The sequence below is a fragment of the Gavia stellata genome, chromosome 27, assembly GCF_030936135.1.
Source record: "Gavia stellata isolate bGavSte3 chromosome 27, bGavSte3.hap2, whole genome shotgun sequence".
Classification (NCBI taxonomy): domain Eukaryota; kingdom Metazoa; phylum Chordata; class Aves; order Gaviiformes; family Gaviidae; genus Gavia; species Gavia stellata.
This window is the reverse complement of record NC_082620.1, coordinates 1,647,660-1,668,026: the sequence shown is the minus strand read 5'-3', so window position 1 is coordinate 1,668,026 and position 20,367 is coordinate 1,647,660. Positions and strand designations below refer to the sequence as shown.

The 20,367-nt window shown below is 60.6% G+C and overlaps 3 protein-coding genes across 3 annotated transcripts in view; all 3 read left to right on the top strand.

Moving 5' to 3' along the window:
* Positions 1–5,395, top strand: part of LOC104262820 (F-box only protein 42) — a 49,333-nt gene extending 43,938 nt beyond the window's left edge. Inside the window, exons 6-10 of the mRNA XM_059830011.1 lie at positions 1,001–1,111; positions 1,389–1,485; positions 2,553–2,609; positions 3,089–3,205; positions 3,352–5,395. Of these exons, the coding sequence (XP_059685994.1) occupies positions 1,001–1,111; positions 1,389–1,485; positions 2,553–2,609; positions 3,089–3,205; positions 3,352–4,449 (1,480 nt within the window). The 3' untranslated portion in view covers positions 4,450–5,395. The remainder of the gene's footprint in view (positions 1–1,000; positions 1,112–1,388; positions 1,486–2,552; positions 2,610–3,088; positions 3,206–3,351) is intronic.
* A 3,106-nt stretch (positions 5,396–8,501) lies between these two features.
* LOC132319313 (ciliogenesis and planar polarity effector 2-like) lies at positions 8,502–10,110 on the top strand. Its single transcript, XM_059829836.1, has 5 exons — positions 8,502–8,616; positions 8,701–8,853; positions 8,944–9,068; positions 9,162–9,301; positions 9,882–10,110. The coding sequence occupies exons 1-5, from the start codon at positions 8,511–8,513 to the stop codon at positions 10,108–10,110; spliced, it is 753 nt and encodes a 250-aa protein (XP_059685819.1). The 5' UTR covers positions 8,502–8,510.
* Positions 10,111–14,458: 4,348 nt separating this feature from the next.
* The window catches only part of LOC132319312 (ephrin type-A receptor 2-like), a 6,234-nt gene continuing 325 nt past the window's right edge, over positions 14,459–20,367 (top strand). Inside the window, exons 1-9 of the mRNA XM_059829835.1 lie at positions 14,459–14,828; positions 16,333–16,400; positions 17,512–18,175; positions 18,933–19,088; positions 19,187–19,519; positions 19,597–19,721; positions 19,845–20,004; positions 20,097–20,196; positions 20,313–20,363. Coding sequence (XP_059685818.1) covers positions 14,459–14,828; positions 16,333–16,400; positions 17,512–18,175; positions 18,933–19,088; positions 19,187–19,519; positions 19,597–19,721; positions 19,845–20,004; positions 20,097–20,196; positions 20,313–20,363 — 2,027 coding nt within the window. The remainder of the gene's footprint in view (positions 14,829–16,332; positions 16,401–17,511; positions 18,176–18,932; positions 19,089–19,186; positions 19,520–19,596; positions 19,722–19,844; positions 20,005–20,096; positions 20,197–20,312; positions 20,364–20,367) is intronic.

Genomic DNA, 20,367 nt, shown 5'->3' with positions numbered 1-20,367 from the left:
ATCCTGTAAAAATGTGTCTGTAATGCAGCTGGAGGAGTGCCGGAGGGTGTCTCTCCGAGCCCGCCTGGGACCGGCTCGTAGGGAAGCTTGGTTTCCTAGGTGTGTCTAATCCTGGTGTGTCTGCGATGCTCTTACTGAAACAACAAAAAAAAAACAAACCCAAAACAAGAAAAACACAAGAGCACAGCAGAGACCTGGGCACGCTGCTGTCTGGCACCTCTTGGGTGGTGGTTGCTTCCATATGGCTCTCGACTCGTACCTAAAATCCAGCCAGAGAGATCTGGAAGTGAACGTTTTAAACGCTTAATCGATTTGGCTGTGAGCAATGAGGTCTTTCTGAGGGAAGCAGGAGATAAAGCCTTAACTCCTGGAGGTCTTGTTTTTAGTGATAGTTCAAAACTCACGGCTCCTGTGCCCCTCCAAGGGAAACATGATAAAGCAGGTATCTGCACCTTTTTAGTAAGTTCTCTGCCTTTACAGCTCCTGGACTCTTAATAAAGCATCCAGCAGTGACTGCGGAGATGGCAGGAATTTTCTTTTTCCCTTTAAACACCATTCGGCTGGTTTTAGACCAGGCTTTCTCACTGGTGCTTGTGCGTGAGAAAGGAGCGAATGCTGTATCAAAGTGGCGATGGTTCCTGCTCCTCTTTCATTGAGAACTTTTCATCATCAAAAGTGTCAATTATCCAATGCACTTTTGGGCAGCGTTGTTAGAACGCTGTAATTAAACCGCGTTGGAAATCATTCAGGGCGAACTTAATTGAAAGGGGCGATATTTCCAACTTGGCCTTGTGACTTTGTCATGCTTTAAAAATGTTTAGCACATTAGTATTTCTAATTAGTTTCGTTATTATTTGGATCTTCGGAGGTTTTCCCTGAGGTTTTCCTCTGTAAAATGTTCTTGAGGACTTTGCCGGCCCCTGGGATTTTTTGTTTTGCCATTCATCCTGCGCTTTCCTTTCTGACCCAATGGTGAATGTCTTCCTCCCTCTTTCCCCAGGTGGAACTGCATCGTGACCACCCATGGCCCCCCTCCCATGGCAGGACACTCCTCCTGCGTCATCGAAGACAAAATGATCGTCTTTGGGGGTTCACTAGGATCTCGGCAAATGTAAGTCTGGGGTGAGGGTGTCTGAAAAATGCTCCTGCAAGTCAGGAGTGTGTTGTAGTGGTTCCAGGGTAGCTTGTAGCATTTTGGAAGGAAATTTCCACGGGGTTTTGGGGTCCGCGGGCTGCCTTAGTGCACCTTTCGCATCTCACAGCAAATCCCCTCGAGGCTCTAGCCCGCGGAAAACCCAATTCTGCCCTAAAACTCTGCCCTGAACCCATGTTTCAGACACCCAGAGAGCCCAGTTGCGTCATCAGCGCTTGTTGTCTCGTCTTTGCAGGAGCAATGATGTCTGGGTGCTGGATCTCGAGCAGTGGGCTTGGTCGAAGCCCAACATCTCTGGGCCCAGCCCTCACCCGCGAGGTGGCCAGTCTCAGGTGAGCTTTCCTTCGCTAGCTCAGCACCGACACACGCTGCCAAAAATAAACCAGACATGGCTTAATTTCCAGCTTCCAGGCAGCTCTCTGCAGGTTGCCTGAAAGGTAGCACCCGATTTCCAAGTTATCTTTGCAGCCTTTGCCCGACAGGCCCTTGTTTTCTCTAGCCATCTGTTCTGTGAGGGTGCGCTTTTAATCTCTGTAACGCTCAGGCAGGTACCGTGCCGTGTCTTGCACATGACTCAGAACTGTAATGAGCATTTCTAGAAAACAAATTGCTGTTTTCACACAGCGATCATCCCCCATGGCATTTAAGATCAATGAAGTGTTATCACAAGTTGGTTTGGCCCGGGGCCCTTTTGATTGCTCCGCTTTCCTGATTCTCAGTTCGAGCGACTCTGGATTGTACCCGCTCAAAGCACGCGTCTGGCAGCGCCTGTTTTATTGCCTGCCCGGGGCGGGTTGCTTGTGGGAGTCACCCGGCTCGATGCAGATGTCTCCGTCGCAGCTGGCATCCCTGCCTTCCCTTTATGGTCCCCAGGAGGATGGTTGATGGTTCCCAGTGTGTGGTTTGTCTCAGCCTAGCAGGGCACCCCGAAGAGATTAGATGGGTCGTGCCTGAAAGTGCCTTTCTCTCCATCCACTGGAAAAGGAGACTAAGGCACTACCTCACCCACTACCAGCATCTAACAAATATCGCTGCAAGCACGTGCCCTCCCAGACAATCCTTCTACCTTCTCCCTTATTTGAAGAGGGATGTCAAGTCCCTTGCCGTTTAGCTCAGCTTCAGGAAGGGTAATTGCTCTCCTCTGTAAGAGGAACTGGTTTCTGAACCATTTGGGTCAAGGCAATGGGGTGGACCCTGCATCCCGCTTTGCCTCGGGCCCAGCAAAACCAGCTCTCCATCCCAGCTCCACTTCTCATCCCGGGGTGGACAAAATTCGGTAGCATCTACGAGACTAAGAAGCCATAATCTGCCTCTGCCTGCACTTGGAGGCCTTGCCGAAAGTGCTGAGGACGGCTTTGCGTCCTTCCCGGTCTGAAATGCTGTTCTTTGTCCCTTCCAGATCGTAATAGACAGCGAAACCATTTTAATCCTTGGTGGCTGTGGTGGTCCCAATGCAGTAAGTATCCTGGGAGGAGCATGGGCTTGAACTACACACGTCTCGCTGTAACTGTGAGCCCTGGGTGCTGGACTGGGGAGAGCGGGGACTCTGCACGTTACCAGGGTGGTATTTTATCCTGCAAATCTGGGCACCCACGCAGTAGATTTTCCAGAGAAGCTGTCTAGCTATTGCTAGAGCTGCTTTAATTAAGAAAAAAGCACCCCAGGTGCTATCTGAGCAGTTCGCCGACGTTAATTGAGCCTCAGAAGAATTAGCCCTGATTTTTATCCTGGGGTAGAAGACGGAGATGAAGGGATTTGTCCATTGCCACAGTAGGATGTAGTCACTCCTGGGTGGTCAGACCTTCATCTGGGTCGCCATTCCTCTGGCTGCAGCAGTAAAGCACTGCTCCTACCTCTGATAGGATGATCTTAGCAGCAAACTGGGCTCCTCAATCTCAAACTGGGCTCCTAAATCTGTCATGCTTCTCTTCACAGCTGTTTAAAGACGCCTGGTTACTGCACATGCACACGAACCCCTGGACGTGGCAGCCACTCAAGGTGGAGAACGAAGACCACGGAGCCCCGGAGCTGTGGTGCCATCCTGCCTGCAGGGTACGGATGCGGTGCTCTCTCATATACATCCGTTGATCTTTATTGCCTGCCCAGAATGCTCCATACCTCCCTATTTTTTTCCTCAATACAGCACAAAGGGTCATCCTGCCGTTTGTAACCTGTTACCTCCCCTTCTCCTCTTCCAGGTGGGACAGTGCGTTGTGGTCTTTAGCCAAGCTCCCAGCGGGAGAGCCCCGCTGAGTCCCAGCTTGAACTCTCGCCCCTCTCCCATCAGCGCCACGCCACCCGCCCTGGTCCCCGAAACGCGGGAATACCGCTCTCAATCTCCCGTTAGGAACACGGACGAGGCTCCCTGCGTCAACGGCCGCTGGGGCACCTTGCGACCCAGAGCGCAGAGGCAAACCCCCTCGGGATCCCGGGAAGGCAGCCTCTCCCCGGCCAGAGGGGACAGTTCCCCTGTACTCAACGGTGGGAGTTTATCGCCCGGAGCCACGGCAGCCGGCAGTGCCTCCTTGGACAGCCCCGTGCAGGTCCTATCGCCCAGCACGCCTTCTGCGGCTGAAGGATACGACCTAAAAGTGGGGCTCGCCCTGGCGCCTCGACGGGGATCGCTGCCGGAGCAGAAAGACCTGCGTTTGGGATCCGTCGACCTGAGCTGGGAACAGAAACCGGCTTCCATCATCTGTCAGATGGACGGTGTGGAGGGCAGGACGGTCGGCGCGAGCGTGAGGAACCCCCCCGAGCAGACCAACGGCATCCACACGCCGCCCCACGTCACCAGCTCCCTCCCGGGGGCCGTCTCCCCCGGCGCGCTCCGGAGGAGCTTGGAGGCCGTCAAAGCCCTCTCTTCCAAAGGCTCCTCGGCTTCTGCAGCGTTGAGCCCTCCCCTGGCTTCTTCCCCGGGGTCCCCGGGTGCCGAGACGGGCTCAGCGGCGCGTCCGGGCTCTACCCAAGGCGACGGCCATTCCTTACCTCCCATCGCCCGCCGCCTGGGCCACCACCCTCCCCAATCCCTCAACGTGGGGAAGCCTTTATACCAGAGCATGAACTGCAAACCCATGCAGATGTACGTGCTGGACATTAAAGACACCAAGGAAAAAGGACGAGTTAAATGGAAAGTGTTCAACAGCAGTTCGGTGGTGGGGCCACCCGAAACCAGTTTACACACGGTGGTGCAAGGCAGAGGGGAGTTAATCATATTCGGTGGCCTCATGGACAAGAAACAAAACGTGAAGTACTATCCCAAAACAAATGCCTTGTACTTTGTGCGAGCAAAAAGATAATGCGGCCCGAGCCCTTCGCCGCCATCACCTTCTCCCCTCCCTCCCCGCGGCTCTTCCCTCTCCTTTCCAAGCCCTTACTCTGTCACGCAGGCGTTCAAACTGTGAATTAGGGAGCAAGAAACCAATAAAGTCCAAGCAAAACCTCCAGCGCTGCCCCGCCGGTTCCCAGTAAGATCCCAGTAAAGCGAATCGTTGTTTACAGGCGGGGAAGGACCCACGCCGCTGCGATCCAAGCCAAGGATTTGGGGTGAGCAGGTAGGGAAATCTGCCATCCACTATCCTCTTGAGGTTGGTTTTTATATTCCAGGGGTTTGAGAGGTTTCGTATCTCTCCGAAACTCCTCGCGGGATATGAGTAAAAGTGGTTTTGCACGAACAAACCAAATACCGGCAGGCAGGAGCCTGGTAGCTTGCACGCACTGATTATTTCCATGCTTGACTCCGTAAGGAAAACAACAGCAATACCCCACCAGGAATCTTCCAGCGCTGCAAACCTTTGCTCGACACAAACACGATGCCTTTTTTTTTTGTGTCTCACCCCTTTGGCCTGCCACTCTCGTTCCTGTCCTCTGTACAGGACCGTAAGAAGGAAGAAAGGACAGGTTTTTGCGTCAAAATGCCAAAAATATTAAGAATTAGCCGGGCGTTAGCATCCTCCTCTCCCTGCCCTGTACCTGGATCAGGCTTTGGGATCAGCCCTGATCCCTTCTGATCAGCAAAAAACCATACCATTTATTCTAAAAACCCCATTATTCCTCCAAAGCTGAGAAATTTGGCCACCCATTCCCTTCTAGACTTGAAGATTTCATCTCACTCGACAGCTCGAACCTGCTCAAGGCTGAACCAGCACCTTGTAGCCTGAAAATGGGGGGTTTTTTCTAGCCAAAAGGACGGATATTGGTAAATTTGAGGGCGTGAGCAGCCTCAATTGCAGTAACTGCACCTCATCTTTGCACGTGCCTCCTTCCGCAAAGCTTCAGACATTAAAATCCGAAGGGATTGAACCTGTGCGTCCTTCTGGGACAACCTCCCTCCTTCCCTTTCCCCTCCAGATGATGGGGGGGGGAAATGGGCGGATTCTGCCAGGTTTTGGTCAACAACCTCCAGCACCCGAAAAGTAAGGAACCCTCCCCAAACCGGCAGCGCCATGACGTGGCCCCTTTTCCCCTCGTTTATTTGGGGTTTTTTTCCCCTCCATCCCCACTGAGCTTTTTGCCGGTCGGAGCCTTAAATCGCATCGCAGCCGCGTGGGGATGGGGAGGGTTTTGCTTCATCTGCGGCGTTTCCACCTCTGTAAATAAATCCCTCGTTAAATCCAGCCTCTCCCGCTCCAATCCCAAACGTATTTGATTTGTCCTAAGGGAAGGCAAAACGCAATTTTTACCCCCAAAACCTCAGGAGCACCTAGGGTGATCTGTGAAATATTTCTTCTCCACTTTAAACTTCGCCACGGGGAAGGCGGGTCGCGGCTTCGGCAGCAATTCCCTCCCCTTTGCATGTCTCACCCCAAAAAATGAGTCAAACAAGGGATGGACGGTGAGTCGGTGTTGAGCTGACGTCCTTCTCCCTGCGCGGAGCATCCCTCGAGGGGCGTTTTCCCAATGTTTACGCAGTCTCCATTCTCAACTGATCCCAAAATACCCGTAACCGGTCCCAAATTCCCCCTAACCGGCCCCAAACTGGCCGAGTGGCCGGGGCCATCCCTCCTCCGTCCCCATCGGTCGCGGAAAGGCATGTTCCGTGCCGTTCACGGTAAATTCATCCCAAATTTTGAGACACGCGCACACACACACACCCCCCCGCCGTGAGCCGCTGGTGCTGTGAGCGAGGTGTCATCGTTCCCCCCCGCGACTCAGGTGTCCCCCCCACATCGTCACCCCAGGCTCGGCCGAGCGTAGGAATGAAAAGCGATTTTCGGTGATATTTAAAATCTTGTGTACATTTGGGGGGGGGAGGGCTGTAAATGGGTGTCGTCCCCCCCCCCATCCTGATGAATTTTTAGCGGTTTAACAAATAAAAAGGAAAAGAAACGGATGGTTGGTCCTTTTGGGGAGGGGGGCGATGGGTGGAAATGCCGTGGAGGGAAACCCCCGCTGCGCTCCCCGCAAGTTTAGGGGCGAAAGAGGGGATTTGGGGGTCTCGGTGGGTGAAAAAAAGGGTGGTATTTCTACCAGGGGATGTTAGAGCAACAGAGAGAGGTGGAAAAAAGGGGGAGCGTGGGTTGGGGGATGAACGGGAGGGTTCGGAAAAGGGGGATAGTGCTGGAAATTGGGGACCCTAAAGCCTGCCGGGGCTGGAAATTGGGGATGGGGACCCCAAAGCTTGCCAGGGTTGGTTAATTAGGAACGCCAAATCCTGCCAGGGCTGGAGATTTGAGACCCCAAAGCATTCCAGTGTCGTTCACTAGGGATGGGGACCCCAAAGCCTGTGATGGCTGGAAATTGGGGACCCCAAAGCCTGTGGGGCTGGAAATTGGGGACCCCAAAGCCTGGGGGGGCTGGAAATTGGGGATGGGGACCCCAAAGCTTGCCAGGGTTGGTTAATTAGGAACGCCAAATCCTGCCAGGGCTGGAGATTTGAGACCCCAAAGCATTCTGGTGTCGTTCACTAGGGATGGGGACCCCAAAGCCTGTGATGGCTGGAAATTGGGGACCCCAAAGCCTGGGGGGGGCCTGGAAATTGGGGACCCCAAAGCCTGTGGGGGCTGGAAATTGGGGACCCCAAATCCTGGGGGGACTGGAAATTGGGGACCCCAAAGCCTGGGGGGGGGCTGGAAATTGGGGACCCCAAAGCCTGTGGGGGCTGGAAATTGGGGACCCCAAATCCTGGGGGGACTGGAAATTGGGGACCCCAAAGCCTGGGGGGGGGCTGGAAATTGGGGACCCCAAATCCTGGGGGGGGCTGGAAATTGGGGACCCCGTACAGGGCAGCGCTGGGCACAGGTTGCAGCGTCAGGCCAGGCATGTGGGGGTTTCCCCCAGCCCCACACCGCCTATAGGGCTGGGAACCCCCCCACCCTATAGGGTCCGGGTCTCCCATAGCCTATAGGGCCGCCCCCCCCCCATTAGCTATAGGGACGGGGTCTGCCCCGCTCCACGTGCCTCCCCTCCGCCACCTCCCGCGCATGCGCCGCGGTAAAGGGGCGGGGCGGCGGGGAGGCCACGCCCTCCGCGCTGACATCATCCCGAGGCGGAAGCGGCCGCAGGTGAGGGCGGTGGGGCCGCGCCTTAAAGGGACCGCGCGGGGCAGAGGTGGGGGGGGGCACCCCATGGCGGGGACGGGGGGGGGGTGTTGCACCCCCTTTGCAGGGTTTGGGGTGCAGGGAGCCGCTGGGGGGGGGCAGGGACCCCGGGGGGGGGATGCTGGGACCCCATGGGGGGGCAGAGACCCTATGGGGGTGCAGGGACCCGAGGGGGGGGGGGGCAGAGACCCCATGGGGGGGTTCAGGGACCCCGAGGGGGGGGGCAGAGATCCCATGGGGGGGGCAGAGACCCCGGGGGGGGGTGCAGGGAGCCCATGGGGAGTGCAGGACCCGGGGGGGGGGGCAGAGACCCCTTGGGGGGGGTTCAGAGACCCCATGGGGGGGACAGAGACCCCATAGGGGGGTGCAGGGACCCCATGAGGGGAGCAGGAACCCCGGGGGGGGCAGAGACCCCATGGGGGGGGGGGGGGGTCAGGGACCCCGGGGGGGGGCAAAGACCCCATGGGGGGGTTCAGGGACCCCATGTGGGGTGCAGGGACCCCGGGGGGGGGCATGGACCCCATGGGGGGTTCAGGGACCCTATGGGGGGGTTCAGGGACCCCGGGGGGGGGGCAAAGACCCCATGGGGGGGTTCAGGGACCCCATGTGGGGTGCAGGAACCCCGGGGGGGGGCAGAGACCCCATGAGGGGTTCAGGGACCCCATGGGGGTGTTCAGGGACCCCGGGGGGGGGGCATAGACCCCGGGGTGCGGGGTCAGAAGGGGACTCCCTGCTCCCCCAAGCTGTGGGGTGCAGTGACCCCCCGGGGGAAGGCGGGGGGGGGGGGTGTCTTCCCTGCACCCCCAGGTTTCGGGGGGCCCATGGCGGCGCGGGGGGGCTCGGTGCTGGAGCCGGGCTGGCTCCTCTCCCCCGCCGGCCGCCCCTACCTGGACTCCATCCTCCAGAAGAACCAGCGGAGAGTGTTCGGTGAGACCCACACCCCCCCAAAAAAAAAAATGGGGTGCCAGCACCCCAAAAAAACCCTCACACACACACCTATCCCCCCACCAGGTCTGCTGGAGCGCCCGGTGCTGCCCCCCACCTTGGCCGCCCCCACCGTCACCTACAAACTCTTCCTCTCCGGCAAGAGCGGCGTCGGCAAGACGGCCTTGGTGGCCACGCTGGCGGGGACCCCCGTGCCCCCCGTCCACCACGAGACCCTGGGTATGTCACGGAACAGGGGGGACACACACACACAGCACCCCCGATGTCCCCTGGGGGTGACCGTGGGGGGGGGTGTGGTGTCCCCCCCAGGCATAGAGGCCACCACCGTCTACTGGCCGGCCAAGCCGCGGGCCAGCGGCCGCCCCGTCATCTTCCAGCTCCGCTTTTGGGATTGCGGGGACGGAGCCCTGAAAAAATTCGAGCATCTCCTGCCCGTGAGTCGGGGTGGGGGGGACAAGTTTTGGGGGACACACACACACAGGATCCCCCCATCACGGTGGCTGTCCCCTCTTCCCCCCCCCCACCAGGCTTGTAAGGAGGAAGCGGACGCCGTCCTCTTCCTCTTCTCCTTCACCGACCGCTCGTCCTTCGAGGAGCTGCCGGCGCAGATGAGCCGGGTGGTCGGCCCTGACGAAGAAAACCTCGTTAGGGTGGTCGTCGGCACCAAGTATCCTTCTCAGAGCGTGGGCCGGAGGGGCGGGAGGAGGGCGCATCCCCCCATAAACAGGTTGGCACCCCCATATTTCCCACCACTTGGCATCTCAGTAGGCTGAGAACGCGCACACCTCATTACACCAGTGGAATCACAGCTCCCACCTTTTTTTTTAGGGGGTTTTGCCCCCTCCGGGGGGATTTTTTGGGCTGTTGGTGTCTCCCTTGTATGTCCCCCCCAAAGTGGGTTTGCACCCCCATATTTCACACCACTCAATACCTTGGCGGGCTGAAAACACACACACTTTGTTACATGAATGGAATCGCAGCTTCCACCTATTTTTATAGGGGTTTGCCCCCTGGGGGGATTTTTTGGGGTGTTGGTGTCTCCTTTGACTGTGTGTCATCCCCCCCCAAGTGGGTTTGCACCCCCGTATTTTGCACCTCTCGGTACCTTGGTAGGCTGAGAACGTGCACATTTCGTTACACCGATGGATTGGCAGCACCCGCTTATTTTTAGGGGTTGTTGTGGGGGGATTTTTCAGGGTGTTGCTGTCTCCCTTGACCACGTGCCCCCCCCCCAACACCCGCCCCAGATTCGACCTGTCCCCGCAGGCGGACGTGACGGAGGGGGACGTGACGGCCTTCGAGGGGGCCTGGGGGGTGCCGGTGCTGCGGGTGGGCAGCCGGCCGGGGGCCGGGCCGGGGCGCGGGGGGCTGGCCCGCGTCGCCCCCCTCCTCGACGCCCTGGTCGAGAGGCTCTGGCGGCGGGACCAAATCGCCGCCGGCGTCGCCCCGGGGGGCGAGGGGTCCCCCCCCGCCTGAACCCCCCATCTTGCGGGGCGGGTTTGGGGGGGTTGGGGGGGAATGGGAGGGGAAAAGGTGCTTTTTGACCAAAATCCATGTTTCTCCACCAAAAAGAGCCTTGGGTGCCCTGACTCGTCCGATTTGGGGTGCTGGGGGCTTTGGGGTGCTGGGGTGGGGGGTGCGGGGGGGGTGACAGAGATGGGGTGCTGGGGGATTTGGGGTGCCATGAGATCTTGGGGATGGGGTGCTGCAGGATTTGGGGTGCTGGGGGGTGACGGGGATGGGGTGCTGGGGGATTTGGGGTGCTGGGGGATCTTGGGGATGGGGTGCTGCAGGATTTGGGGTGCTGGGGGGTGATGGGGATGAGGGTGCTGGGGGATTTGGGGTGCTGGGGGATCTTGGGGATGGGGTGCTGGGGGATTTGGGGTGCTGGGGGATCTTGGGGATGGGGTGCTGCAGGATTTGGGGTGCTGAGGGGTGACGGGGATGGGGTGCTGGGGGATTTGGGGTGCTGGGGGATCTTGGGGATGGGGTGCTGCAGGATTTGGGGTCCTGGGGGATTTGGGGTGCTGGGGTATCTTGGGGATGGCATACTGGGGGATTTGGGGTGCCATGAGATCTTGGGGATGGGGTGCTGGGGGATTTGGGGTACTGGGGGGTGACGGGGATGGGGTGCTGGGGGATTTGGGGTGCTGGGGGATCTTGGGGATGGGGTGCTGCAGGATTTGGCGTGCTGGGAGGTGGCGGGGATGGGGTGCTGGGAGGTGACGGAGATGGGGTGCTGGGGGATTTGGGGTGCCATGAGATCTTGGGGATGGGGTGCTGCAGAATTTGGGGTGCTGGGGGGTGATGGAGATGGAGTGCTGGGGGATTTAGGGTGCTGGGGGATCTTGGGGATGGGGTGCCATGGGATTTGGGGTGCTGGGGGGTGACGGGGATGGGGTGCTGGGGTTTTTGGGGTGCTGGGGGGTGATGGAGATGGGGTGCTGGGGGATTTGGGGTGCTGTGAGACTGTGGGGATGGGGTGCTGCAGGATTTGGCGTGCTGGGAGGTGGCGGGGATGGGGTGCTGGGAGGTGACGGAGATGGGGTGCTGGGGTTTTTGGGGTGCTGGGGGGTGACGGAGATGGGGTGCTGGGGGATTTGGGGTGCCATGAGATCTTGGGGATGGGGTGCTGCAGAATTTGGGGTGCTGGGGGGTGATGGAGATGGAGTGCTGGGGGATTTAGGGTGCTGGGGGATCTTGGGGATGGGGTGCCATGGGATTTGGGGTGCTGGGGGGTGACGGGGATGGGGTGCTGGGGTTTTTGGGGTGCTGGGGGGTGATGGAGATGGGGTGCTGGGGGATTTGGGGTGCTGTGAGACTGTGGGGATGGGGTGCTGCAGGATTTGGGGTACTGGGGGGTGCTGGGGATTTGGGGTGCAATGGGGTGATAGGGACGGGGTGCTATGGGTGCTGCGGGATTTGGGGTGCTGGGGGATCATGGGGTGCCGCGGGGTGCTGAGGATTTGGGGTGCTGTGGATGATGCAGGATTTGGGGTGCTGCGGGATCATGGGGATGCTACAGTTGATGGAAGATTTGGGGTGCTGGGGGGCTGCTGGGCCCGATCCCGCCCCCCCAGGGGCCCGGCCCCCCCTCCCCGCCAGAAACCGGCATTACTTTTGGGCCGGAAAAAGCCGATTTCTGGTCCGGCCTCTTTCGGGACGCGGGAAAGGGGCGGGGGGGGGGGGGGCGGGCATCGCCCCCCCAAAACCAGCCCGCCCTCCGGCACCCCACCTGAGCCTGCCCCCCAGTTCCTGCCCCCCCACTATCTAACTGGTGGGCGGGGGGGGCGGAGCCGGTAGTAGCCGCGTGGCCCCGCCCCCTGCCGCCATTGGCTGCCGCCCCCCGCGCCCTTCCCACGCCGCTTCATGAATGAAAGGGGAGGGGGCGGGGGGGGGTTAACCCCTTCGTGGGGGGGGGGGGGGTGCGGGGGGAGACACTGCTGCGGGACGGACCCGCACCCAGCACCCAGCACCCACGGACGGATCGGGACCCACGCACACCCCCCACGGGTGTGCTCCCGGGGGGGGGGGGAGGTGTCCCACACACCCACACCCCCCCCCACCCCCGGCCCACTTCCCATCCTCACACTCGGGCCCTCCCAGTCCCATACTGGTGGGTACTGGGAGCAGCTCCTGTCTCTTTAAGAGCGGGCGTGGCCGGGTGACATCACTCGGGGCATGAATGAACAGGAGCGGGGTGCTCAGCCCCACACGCCCACACAGCGCTGGGTGCTAGCCGGTCGTGGGGTGCACCCCGGGCCCCCCCCAGCCCCCCCGGCTATGGCGGGCACCCCCCCAGCCTTCACCCTCCTCCTCCTCACCGCCCTCTCCCCGCTGGCAGCTGAGGAAGGTGAGCTCTGCGCTTTGGGGGGGGGGGCCACCCCAAAACCCACTTATTGGGTGCTGCTGGGGGGGGGGGGTGGCTGGGGTGCGCACCCAAAGGGGTGGGGTGGTTTGGGGGTAAGTTTGGGCACTTTTGAGAGCTGAGAGGTTGGGGGGGGGCTGGAGGAGCCCCCCCTAAAATAAAGGGTGATGGGAGGGTGGCGCGCACCCCCCCCAAAAAAAAAAAGGGGTGCCCATAGGGTGCGGTGGTGGCGCACCAGCTGCTGCGTTCGGGGGGGGAAAGGGTTAAAATGGGGGGGGAAAGGGTTAAAATGGGGAGGAAAAGGGTTTAAACGGGGGGGGAAGGGTTAAAATGGGGGGGAAAGGGTGTTAAAATGGGGGGGGGAGCTCAAAAAAGGGGGAAAAAGCTAAAATAGGGGGAAAATCAAGAATTTTGGGCAACTTTTCCCACGCAGAGCGTCCCGCTCCGGGGCGGGATCCTGCTGGGTGCCCCCCAAAAAGGGTCTGACCCAGTGGGTGGGGTGGGGGGGGGTTGAAAAAGAAAAAAAAAAAAAAAACCCAAAAAAGGGGGAAATCACCCTAAAACGGAGTGTTTCCCATGGCCGGCGATGGGCCGGGCGGGATCCGGCTCGGAGAACTGGAAAACAATGTCAGGAAAACCCCAAAAAGTGCTGGGAAAAAAACAAGCAGCGTCCCGGCCTCCGCTTCGCAACGATTCCCCGGCTGCTTTTTGGGCTCAGATTGGGGGGTTTGGGGTAAAAAAAGGGAAAAGTCACTTTTTTTCATATATATTTAATTTTTTAAAAAATTGAGGTTTCTAAAAAGTCTGTCCGAAGGGTTTATCCGTCGCTTCTCGAGGGAAAGACGGACGGATCCGGCCCGCAACGCAAAGAAATCGGAGGCTGGGGGGTGCTTTGGGATGGAAAATCCGCCCCCCCCCAATAAAAATGGGGTGAAAAACCCTCAAATGAGGTTTTTGAAGTGCTGGGGGGGAAGGCGGAGGGGGGCGACCCCATGGCGGGGACCCCCAACCGCCCCCCGACGCGGCTGCGGGATTTGGGGCGCGTTCCCAAAGTGCCGATTCCCAGGAGGGATCCTTGGGGATATTGGGCTTTTTGGGTTAAAAAAGTGCAAAATAGGGGAAAGTGTTGGGAGAGCAGCGGGATTTGGGGGGGGGTTGGGGGGGGGTGCTTCCCATCGCTTGGAGAGGGCGAAATCCGGTGGGATGGGGAGGTTGGGGGGTGCTGGGTGTCCCGGACGGATCCTGCAGCGCCTGCGCCGAGGTTTGGGGTGTCCGGGAAGCGGGGGACAAGGAGGGGGGGAATGGGATGGGATTCAGATTGGGATGGGGATGGGATTAAGATTCAGATTGGGATTTGGATTCGGATTGGGATGGGGGTGGGAGGGGAAGGGATTGGGACGGGGATTCATTTTGGGATTGGGATGGGGATTCATTTGGGGACTGGGATTCAGAGTGGGATTTGGGATTGGGATGGGGATTCAGATTGGGATTTGGGGACTGGGATTCAGACTGGGATTCATTTTGGGATTGGGATTAATTTTGGGATTGGGATTCGTTTTGGGACTGGGATTCAGACTGGGATCTGGGATTGGGATGAGGATTCATTTTGGGATTGGGATTCAGATTGGGATGGGATTGGGATTGAGATTCAGATTGGGATGGGGGTTGGAATGGGAGCGGATGGGATCTGGATTGGGATGGGAATGGGAGGGGATGGGATTGGGATTCAGATTGGGATTTGGATTGGGATGGGAATGGAAAGGAATGGGATTGGGGTGGGGATTAATTTTGGGATTGGGATTCAGATCAAGCTTGGGATGGGGATAGCGATAGCGATGGGGATGGGGATTGGGATTGAGATGTGGATTGGGGCTGAGATGGGATGGGGACAGGACAGGGACGGGGACAAGGATGCAGCTGGGGATGGGACAGGGATGCAGACGTGCAGTGGTGGCGATGGCGATGATGGTGATGATGGCGATGGCAACAGCAGTGCCGATGCAGACAGGGACGGTGACAGCAGTGGTGCCGGGGCTGCAGATGGTCGTGGGGATGGTGGTGCCGATGGCAATGGGGCTGCAGCCGGCGGTGGGGCCGGCAGTGGGGCCGGCAGTGGGGCCGGCGATGCAGACGCGGACAGGGGAGGTGATGGTGGTGCGGGGGCTGCAGATGATGGTGGCGGTGGAGGTGGTGGCGGTGCTGATGATGGCAATGGAGCTGGTGGCGGCGGTGCTGATGGTGATGGCAGTGGCAGAGGGGGTGCAGATGGTGATGGCACCGGGGGTGCCAACGGCGCCGGTGGCCCTGGGCGTGGGTGCACCCTTAGGTGCTGCACCCCTTGACTCAACAGCCGCAGCCCTGGGTTTCTCCCCTGACTCACCCCCGGCACAGCCTCGGGGGGGACGTGGCGGGGGGACACCCTGCAGAGAACCCAGCAACTCAGCTCATGCGCCAGCCTCCCCGCCGGCTTTCCGCTCTCCGGAGGCATGCGGGGGGATTTCCAGCCGCAGGAAAGCTGGGATATCCGCTCCGGCATCCTTCCTGACCCCGGGCACGGGGAGGGGGGACAACGACAGAGCCACGTGTGTCCCCCCAACTGGGTTTTGGGGTTCCCCCCCAGACTTTACCCTCTTGCGGCATGTCATGAGCTCGCCCGTTCTCAGCAGATGAGGTTGGCCGGCGGGGGGGCATCCGTCCCCGAAACTCCCCCACCCCATTGGGACCCGTCCCGCCAGCAGCCAGCATGAACCCAGGCGTCCGGGTGCATTCCTGGGGGGTGATTCACCAAGGGGGGGGCCACCCGTCAGCACTTCCCTCCCGGCCCTCGGCGGCCTCCTCTTCCTCTCCCGGGCGCTGGATCTGGCCACCGCCCTCGCCAGAGCGGCCGGCATGCCATGGCAGGTCTGCCCGGCCTCGGCACGGTGCCGAGCTCTGCCTCGGTTTCCCCTCTTTTTGGGGGGGTCCCTGGGGGTGTTCTCGTGGGGGTCCCAGGGGAATCTGATGAGACTGGGAGCATCTGTGGGTCCCAGGGGTGTTTGCAGGTCCTGGGGACATCCGTGGGTTATGGGGACGTCTGTGGGGACTGGGTGCATCTGTGGGTCCTGGGGTTTCTACGTGTCCTGGGGATATCCGTGGGTCCCAGGTCCTCGGGTCATCCGTGGGTCCCGAGGACATCCATGGATCCTGGGGGCATCTCTGGGTCCCAGCTGCATCCGTGGGTCCTGGGGGTCATCCGTGGATCCGGGGGGTCATCCGTGGGTCCCAGGGGCATCCGTGGGTCCTGGGGGGCATCCATTGGTCCCAAAGACACCTATGGATCCTGGGGGACATCCATGGGTCCCAGAGACATCCGTGGATCCGGGGGGACATCCGTGGATCCAGGGGGACATCCATGGGTCCTGAGGGACATCCACGGGTCCTGGGGGGCATCCGTGGGTCCTGAGGGACATGAGGGGCCCCAGGGGCATCTGTGGATCCTGGGGGACATCCATGAGTCCCAGGGGCATCCGTGGGTCCGGAGGGGCATCCATGGATCCGGAGGGGCATCCGTGGGTCCTGAGGGGCATCCACGGATCCTGGGGGACATCCATGGGTCCCAGGGACATCCACAGATCCTGGGGGGCATCCGTGGGTCCGGAGGGGCATCCGTGGGTCCTGAGGGGCATCCATGGATCCTGGGGGACATCTGTGGGTCCTGAGGGACATCCATGGGTCCCAGGGACATCCGCAGATCCAAGAGGGATCTGGATGTATTGGTGGCACCTGCGTGCCCTGGGGCCATCCGTGGGTCCTGGTGGCATCTCCCACTAACATCCCCTCTCTCCCCACAGTGGTCCTGCTGGACTTCGCCAAGGCGCAGGGAGAGCTGGGCTGGCTCACCCAGCCCTATGGCAAAGGGGTGAGCACCCGGGGACCCGGGCGTCCGCCCCCCGGCCAGCACCGCCCCGAGAGCCCGCACCGGGAATGGGGACATCCGTGGGGATGGGGACATCCATGGGGACAGGGATATCACTGGGCTTGGGGACATCTATGGGGACGGGGACATCCGTGGGGGTGGGAATGGGGACATACGTGGGGGCATCCATGGGGATGGGGACAGGGATATCTATGGGGAACTCCATGGGGATGGGGACCTCCATGGGAAGGGGGATGGGGGCATCCTTGGGGATGAGGACAAGGACACCCATGGGGAGGGGGACACCCATGGGAACAGGGACATCCTTGGGGATGGGGACAGGGACATCCCTGGGGACTGGCGATGGGATTGGGGACATCCATGGGGATGGGGGCACCGATGGGGATGGGGACATCCTTGGGGATGGGAACAGGGATATCCATGGGGAACTCCATGGGAATGGGGACCTCCGTGGGAATGGGGATGGGAGCATCCTTGGGGATGAGGACAAGGACACCCATGGGGATGGGGACACCCATGGGGACAGGGACATCCTTGGGGACTGGGGATGTGGTTGGGGACCTCCACGGGGATGATGACATCCAGGATGGGGGCACCAGTGGGGATGGGGACACCGATGGGGACGGGGACATCCTTGGGGATGGGAACAGGGATATCCATGGGGAACTCCATGGGAATGGGGACCTCCGTGGGAATGGGGATGGGGGCATCCTTGGGGATGAGGACAAGGACACCCATGGGAATGGGGACATCCTTGGGGATGGGGACAGGGACATCCCTGGGGACTGGGGATGGGGTTGGGGACCTCCACGGGGATGAGGACATCCAGGATGGGGGCACCGATGGGGGTGGGGACACTGATGAGGACGGGGACATCCTTGGGGATGAGGACAGGGACATCCCTGGGGACCGGGGGTGGGAACCTCCACAGAGATAGGAACTGGGACACCCATGGGGATGGGGACACCCATGGAGATGAAGACAGGGGCATCCATGGGGATGAGGACAAGCGCATCCACGGGGAACAGGGGCACCGCCTGCCCTGCCTCAGTTTCCCCCCCCCATAGCCCCCGTTTCTCTCTTGGGGGCGCAGTGGGACCTGCTGCAGAACGTGCTGAACGACTCCTTGATCTACATCTACTCGGTGTGCAACGTGCTGGAGGGCGAGCAGGAGAACTGGCTACGCACCAACTGGATCTACCGCGGGGTGGCCCAACGCATCTTCATCGAGCTCCAATTCACCGTCCGCGACTGCAACAGCTTCCCCACCGCCGGCGGCGGCTCCTGCAAGGAGACCTTCAACCTCTACTACGCCGAATCCGACGTGGATTACGGCACCAACTTCCAGAAGAGACAATTCAAGAAGATCGACACCATCGCTCCGGATGAAATCACCGTTCAGGATGATTTTGCTTCCCGGATCGTTAAACTCAACGTCGAGGTGCGATCGGTGGGACCTCTCCGTCGGAAAGGTTTCTACTTGGCTTTCCAGGATTTGGGAGCTTGCGTGGCATTGCTTTCCGTTCGGATTTATTACAAGAGGTGCCCGGCTGTTTTACGGGGAATGGCTCGCTTCCCCGAAACGGTGGCCGGCGTCGACTCGCAGACCTTGGCCGAGGTGCGGGGGACGTGCGTGGAGGAGGCGGTGGCCGACCAAGCTCCGGCGCTGCACTGCAACGCCGACGGCGAGTGGTTGGTGCCCATCGGGGAGTGCCTGTGCCGGGCCGGCTACGAGAAAGTGGGAGAGAGATGCCAAGGTAGCGCTTGGGGAGGGGGTAAATAGGGATGGGGGGGTGAGGAGCTGTGGTTGGGGGGATTGGGGGGGGCTGAGGACGCACCAGCTCAGCGCATGCCAGGGGATAGAAGAGGGGGGCGGAGAAATGAGGTGTTGGCTCCAAAATTCCCCATCCCCGATCCTTAACTTTGAGCATCACTAGTGCAGCGAGTGCGGTAAGGGCTCAGAGTGGTGGGCTTGGGCGGGGGTGTCCCAATAATAATAGCTGCAAAAATAAGGTGAAATACCCTAAAATCCCCAGTCTGGGTCAGAGAAATGAGGTGTTAGCCCCAAAATTCCCCATCCTGGATCCTTACCCTCAAGCATCACTAGTACAACGAGTGCGGCAGGGCTCAGCCAGGCGAGAGGTGGGTTGGGTGGGGGGGTCCTGTTGCCCCTGTGGGGCACGAAGCTGCAAAATAAGGCAAAAAATACCCTAAAATCCCCAATCTGGGGTGGAGGAATGAGGTGGCAGCACCGAAACCACCTGTCCTGGATCCTTAACCCAGAGCATCACCAGTGCAGCGAGTGCGGCAGGGCTCAGCCAGGAGAGGGGCGGGCTGGGGGGGTCCCAATAATGAAGAAGCTGCAAAATAAGGTGTAACACCCTAAAATCCCCACTCTGGGTGCTTGGCAGGGTGATGCACCCCAAAACCCGCCTGGGTGAGGATGCCGTGGGTGGGGAAGGGGGATTTGGGGTCTCACCGACGTCATTGTGTGTATCCGTGTGTGTCCCCCAGCTTGTCCCCCCGGCTCCTTCAAGGCCACCGTGTCCCTGAGCAGCTGCCAGCCCTGCCCGCCCCACACCCTACCCTCCCCTGCCGCCGCCGCTGCCTGCCCCTGCCAGGATGGCTTCTTCCGCGCCCCCGCCGACCCCCCCGCCGACCCCTGCACCCGTAAGTGACCTTTGGGGGGGGGGAAACTGAGGCACGGCGTGGCCGTCCCTCCCCCTGACCCCCCTCTCTGCTCTCTGTCGTCCCCCCGCCTCCGCCAGGTCCCCCCTCGCCCCCTCAGGGTGTCACGGCCGTGGGGCTGGGGGCCACGGTGCAGCTACGTTGGTCCCCCCCCGCCGACCCGGGTGGCCGTGGGGATGTCACCTACAGCGTCACCTGCGAGCAGTGCTGGCCGGAGAGCGGGGAGTGCCGTCCCTGCGATGGGGGGATCCGCTATTCGCAGCCCCCCCGGGGGTTGACGGGAACGGGGGTGACGGTCACCGACCTGGAGCCACATGTCAACTACACCTTCACCGTCGAAGCCCGGAACGGAGTGTCGTCCTACAGCCACCACCGCAGCGTGGCCACCGCCACCATCAGCGTCAACCAGACAGGTAAGGGGCCACCAGCATCTCCCACGCCTTCCCTCCACCACGGGGGCACCTCTGTGACGTCCCTGTCCCCACGGCAGAGCCCCCCCGGGTGACATCGGTGAGCCTGGATGGACGGACGGCCACCAGCTTGGTCCTCTCCTGGACGGTGCCACCACGGCAGCAGAGTCGGGTCTGGAAGTACGAGGTCACCTACAGCAAGAAGGTCCGTCCCGTGTCATGACTTCAGCCCTGTCTCGATCGGTGTCCCCATCCACGTCCCCCCTCCATCCGTGTCACCTCCATCCTTGTCACCTCCACCCTTGTCCCCCCCATGTCACCCCCCCAGGTGGACGAGAACAGCTACTCGGTGCTGCGCTGCAAGGGCACCTCCGTCACCCTCCCCAAGCTGTCCCCTGCCACCGCCTACGTGGTGCGGGTCCAGGCGCTCACCCCGGACGGCCACGGCCCCTACAGCCCCCAGCACGAGTTCGAGACCCTGCCCGAAGGTGAGGACCACGGGGCGGGGGTAGGATTTGGGGGTGGGGGTGCAGGGGGTGCACAGTTCACCCCAAAACCCCCCCCCGAATTGTCCCCGCAGGCGCCGAGGCCATGGCATCCACCGCCGTCATCAGTGGCTCCGTCGCTGGTGTCTTCTTCGTCCTCCTCCTCTTGGCTGCTCTCCTCTACGTCCTCCGGCGGTATGGAGATAAAACCCCCCCAAAAAACCCCAACGAACCCCAAAATACCATTTTTTCCACCACCAAAGATGGGTGAGGGGTGATTTTTTTGGGGGCAAACCGCTGCTTTTCCGCAGGAGGAAGAGGTCACGGCCACGCCAGTCCACCGAGGACGTCTACTTCTCCAAGTCA